The following is a 5,033-nucleotide window of genomic DNA, read 5'->3' on the forward strand; positions in this document are numbered from 1 at the left end:
GGATCCCACTGCCTTTGCACTGACGGTACAGCGTGTTTGGGTTATTTTCTATTGTAATATATATATATATATATACACACACACACACATACATACACATATATAAATATATATTGGCTAACCGCGTTGCCATTTAAACAGTCCAGTCCTGTTTAAATGCTAGCACGGTTCATGTAAGAGTCTTTATGTCTATTTATGTCATATTCATTCAGCAGTTTAAAAAAAGAGAAAAAAAAAGACAAGGATTAGTGTCTGTTTATCGCTCTGTGGCTCATTCATATGTCCTCGGACTGGGCGTGGCCCTCCTCTACAGTCTGTGATTGGTCGCCATGGTCAGCTGGGGTCTCAGACTCTGGAGACGCTTCCGTGAATGCGTCTGTGTCTTTGTTTTCTGTCTTTTTGTCTTTCTCCTCACCCTTCTCTTTGCCCTTATCTTCCATCCTTTCCTCGTCTGCAGAGCCCTCGTTCTCTCTTCCGTCGACAGCTGTTCGCCCGTCTCTGTTCTCCTCACTCTCTGTCTTCTCTGTGGTGAAGAGATCTCTCATGGACTCTGCCACCTCCTCTCTCAACTCATCCTCAGACTCCTCGAAGTTCCTGAGAGGAGACACCAGAAGAAAAAAAAAAAAAAAAAAAAAAAGGAAAAAGGGCAGAGGAGAATGGAGGAACTGAACCACAGTGCCAACTTAGATCATTTCACTTCCTCTCTCTCTCTCTCTCACTTTCTCTCTCTTTTTTGTCCTTAGACTCACGTGTCATCATCGTCTGATCTGGGCTCTAGTCGTTCCTCGTTGACCTCCACATCATCATCATCATCATCTTCATCATCATCATCATCAGCAGCAGCAGCAGCAGGGTTTTTTTCAGTGTTTTCTTTATTACAATCTTCATCTCTCTTCTGCTCCTCCTCAGCCGTGTCTTCCCACGCCATCACAGTGCCTGAGACAGACAGAGAGAGTACATCAGAAAGAAGCAACACTTTGTCACATCTTTAAAAGTCATAAGTGAACGTGAATGGTTGCGTTGGCATCGTTTACCCAGGGTTGAGCTGGTGAGCTGTGCTTCGCCCAGAGCATTTAACAGTGTGTTAGGTGGGCGGTCTGTCCAGTGTCTCCGCCCATCAGAATGTTGCCCCTCCCTTTCCTGCAGCTCGACTCCACCTGCAAGAACAGTGCACAGCGCTCCAATTCAACCACAACCATGTCCACAGTATCACACACTTAGAAACTCATTGCATTCGGACAAATGCCTGTCTTCTGATATCTTTATATAATACCAAGATGTGAGTGTGTGTGTAGGGGTGTGTGTGTGTGTGTGTGTGTGCGCGTGCATGTTGAACACTCACCCAGATCAGCAGTACTCATTGTTGGGCAGACTGAAGACACATCCATGTGAGCGAGAGCGTTTAGTAAGGTCTGGGGAGCACCCTGCGCCCACTCTGATCTCTTTATCACCTCCTGCTCCTCCCCTCCGCCCCTGACCTGTCCTTCCCCAGAGACCGCCTCAGGTGTGCCCTCTGACCCTGACCTTTTGTCTAACTCGGTCCCACCCTCAGTGACCCTGCTCCAGTCTTTGAGTCTCAGCTCCTCACCAGCCTGAAAACTCAACGTCTGATTCAGAGGGTCCTGTAAAGTCACACACACACACACACACACACACACACACACACACACACACACACACACACACAGTAAACAGTGTCTCACCAAGTAAAACACATTACACATGCACAAACAGACAGAACAATCGCACAGTTTCATAAACATTTAAAAAATTAAGTTTCACCTCTTCTTCACTCTTGTCTGGTCCTGTCTTTTCTTCCTGCTCCCCTCCTTTCTCTTTCTCTACTTTAATCTCTTCATCATTAAGGCTGATCTCAAACGTGATTCCTTTCTGCAAGAGAGAAAAGAAATTTCTATAATTATTCTGTGGAGACAATCATATGTTTTATAGTTCATAAGTGTTATTCATCATTTATAAGCTGGTGTCTACATGCTCGGTCATGTGAGTATTTTCCAACATATAAAAGTCTAAAACCCAGGGAAACTGTAATAATTTATCATAACCGTCCTGATGCTGACATATAGCACCTTGAGTAGAACACAACTCTCATACAACTCACTTTGTGACATTCAGACACACACAGACACACACATACACAACGCACTTTGTGACATTCAGACACACACACACACACACACAAACACACACGCATACACACACATACACAACTCACTTTGTGACATTCAGACACACACACACACACACACACACACATACACAACTCACTTTGTGACATTCAGACACACAGACATACACAACTCACTTTGTGACATTCAGACACACACACACACACACACACACACACACAACTCACTTTGTGACATTCAGACACACACACACGCACACAAAACTCACTTTGTGACCTACACACACGCACGCAAACACAGACATACTCAACTCACTTTGTGACATACACACATACAGACACACACAAACACACAACTAACTTTGTGACATTGTAAGTTTTGATATTGGGAAAGTGACTCCTACAGCATGTCAAGGGCATGTCCCCGTGCCAGAACAACATCTTTAATGTTTTATTTTCCAGCTGATTTCAGACCTCTGGTTATATTTGTATGCATATAAGAGTAGTTAGATGCCTGTCTGTGTGTGTGTGTGTGTGTGTGTGTGTTTGTGAGAGAGAGAGAGAGAGAGAACATGTAGTCTTCCTTGTGGGTTCCTTTTCGTTGCATCTCTGGGTGGTGTGTGTGTGAACACATGACCTTACTGGTAATAGGTCCCTTTTGGTTGTTGAGTGTGTTGAGATTGAGTGTGTGTTTACCTTGTCTCTGTATTTCTTCTGTAGTTCTCTCCTCTCCTCTCTGTTCTCCTGTAGGATCACTCTCAGAGCTTTGTCCATATCACTGGGCTGAATGAAGGAGAGACAACATAACACAGCTGTGTTTGAGTCTAAGTGTGTTTTTGTGTGTGTGTGTATGTGTGTGTGAGAGAGAGAGAACATGTGACCTTACTTGTGACCTACATGTGGGTTCCTTTTGGTTGCTTGTGTGTGTGGTATGTGTGTGAGCATGTACTGCGTGTCCTTGGTTGCTTGAGTGTGTGTGCATCTGTGGTGTATGTGTGTGCATATGTGTATGTCAGTGTGTGTGTGTGTGGGTGTATGTTCGCGCTGATGTTATTACCTGTGCAGGTGTGTGTCTCCCTCCCCTGTGGGCTGGAGTGTGTGTGCTCCTGGGCTGCTCCACAAGGTATGTGTCTGCTGTCTGAGGAGGAACCTGAGCACATCCACAGAATTTATTCAGTATCACATTCACTATCAGTATTACTCAGTATCACAGACATCGAACAGTATCACAGACGTCATTCCGTATCAGTATTACTCAGTATCACAGACATCTAACATCATCACAGGCATCTAACATTATCACAGCCATTGAACAGTATCACAGATGTCATTTAGTATAACAAACATCATTCAGTATCAGTATCATCATTTAGTATCACAGATGTCATTCAAAATCACAGATGTCATTCAGTATCAGAACCAATCAATCAATATCAGACATCATTCAGTATCACTAATGTCATTCAGTATCACAGATGCCATTCAGTGTCAAAGCTTGCGAGATACTGAATAGAAAAGGGCCTATCATAGTAAACTGATAAACTAAACTGTTTTTAACTCTGTGTGTGTGTGTGTGTGTGTGAGAAAGAAAGTGTGTGTGCGTGTGTAATACTGAGATGTTGGGTTCATGGTGTTAAGGTGTGTGTGGGAGGCCTGAGACATGTATTTGTGGAGTGTGTGTATTGTGTTTACCTCAGCTCCAGCTTTCATCCGGATTTCTCTGACCTCATCATGATACTGCTGTCTGATTTGCTGCAGCTGCCTCAGGTACTCCTACAACACACACACACACACGAACACATACACACACACGACACATATGCCGACACACACACATGTGCAGATACACAAACATACACATACACACGACACACATTCAGACCCATACACACACACAACACACACCACACAAGCGCATACATATGACACACATACACACACACACACGCCACACACACACACACACAAACCTACCATAAAGCATAATGTATAAGCTTTTGTGAGGAAAATAATCCTCTGCGTGTCATTTTTTATCTCTTGACTAATCTTTTTTTTTACTGGGTAGCTTTGCAAAACTGGAACACAAACCCATAAATCTTCACTTTCTTACATTTCCCCCTTCATATATTTTTCGTGGTGTTGACATTAGTCCTTTGATTCTGTGACTTCTTACCTGCTGTCCCTGCTCTTTCCTGTCCTGAGGGGCAGTTTTGGGCTCTGACTGCGGCTGCTGCTCAGGGATTCGGTAACGATCGGTGTCGGCTGTGGAAGGCCTCAGACCCTAAAGGGCACGGGTTATCGTGTTAGAGGTGGAGCTAAACAAATACCTAAAATGCAAATGGAAATGAAATGAATGTTGCTGAAAGACATGCGCTTGCCGGATTACCTGTTTACAGGGTTTGCGTGTGTGTGTGTGTGTGTGTGTGTGCGTGTGCGTGCGCGTGCGCGTGTATTCACCAGCTGTTTTTCTGCTCGGAGTTTGTACTGATTAGCCTCCTGTCTTCTCCTTAGATACTCTTCCCTCGCTGCAGCTACTCTGAGAACACAAGACGGAGCCCTATAATATGCCTGTTTGTTCATCACCCCATCCATCCATCCATCCGTCCAGCCATCCATCCGTTTTTTGTTTAGTGTGTAAAGATATGCCTTATGGTAACCCCCAAGGGAGATCACCTTGAAAACATTCTTACGTTGCTTTGGCTCAGTTCACAAATTTACACCAGATGGAACACTCACACCTGATAGGGTTCTAGAATGTTTGGCCTGTCACCATGGCAATCCTTTTGCTTCTCCAGCTCCACAGGCCTCTGCTGCAGAGGAAGAGGAGGCGGTGGATGATGAAGATTATCTTTGCCCTTCTGCCTGTGCTCCAGGAGGTCCAGCTCGC

General features: G+C 44.6%; 1 protein-coding gene across 1 annotated transcript in view; it reads right to left on the bottom strand.

The window, feature by feature from the left end:
• Positions 1-275: 275 nt before the first annotated feature.
• Positions 276-5,033, bottom strand: part of nek5 (NIMA related kinase 5) — a 16,546-nt gene continuing 11,788 nt past the window's right edge. Inside the window, exons 11-21 of the mRNA XM_030786596.1 lie at positions 4,883-5,033; positions 4,604-4,682; positions 4,320-4,427; positions 3,839-3,919; positions 2,843-2,929; positions 1,783-1,890; positions 1,547-1,622; positions 1,343-1,435; positions 1,035-1,157; positions 750-936; positions 276-594 (exon numbers count right to left, since the gene is read on the bottom strand). The exon at positions 4,883-5,033 is cut by the window's right edge and continues 91 nt beyond it. Coding sequence (XP_030642456.1) covers positions 276-594; positions 750-936; positions 1,035-1,157; positions 1,343-1,435; positions 1,547-1,622; positions 1,783-1,890; positions 2,843-2,929; positions 3,839-3,919; positions 4,320-4,427; positions 4,604-4,682; positions 4,883-5,033 — 1,412 coding nt within the window. The remainder of the gene's footprint in view (positions 595-749; positions 937-1,034; positions 1,158-1,342; positions 1,436-1,546; positions 1,623-1,782; positions 1,891-2,842; positions 2,930-3,838; positions 3,920-4,319; positions 4,428-4,603; positions 4,683-4,882) is intronic.

Source organism: Chanos chanos, chromosome 10 (genome assembly GCF_902362185.1).
Source record: "Chanos chanos chromosome 10, fChaCha1.1, whole genome shotgun sequence".
Lineage (NCBI taxonomy): Eukaryota > Metazoa > Chordata > Actinopteri > Gonorynchiformes > Chanidae > Chanos > Chanos chanos.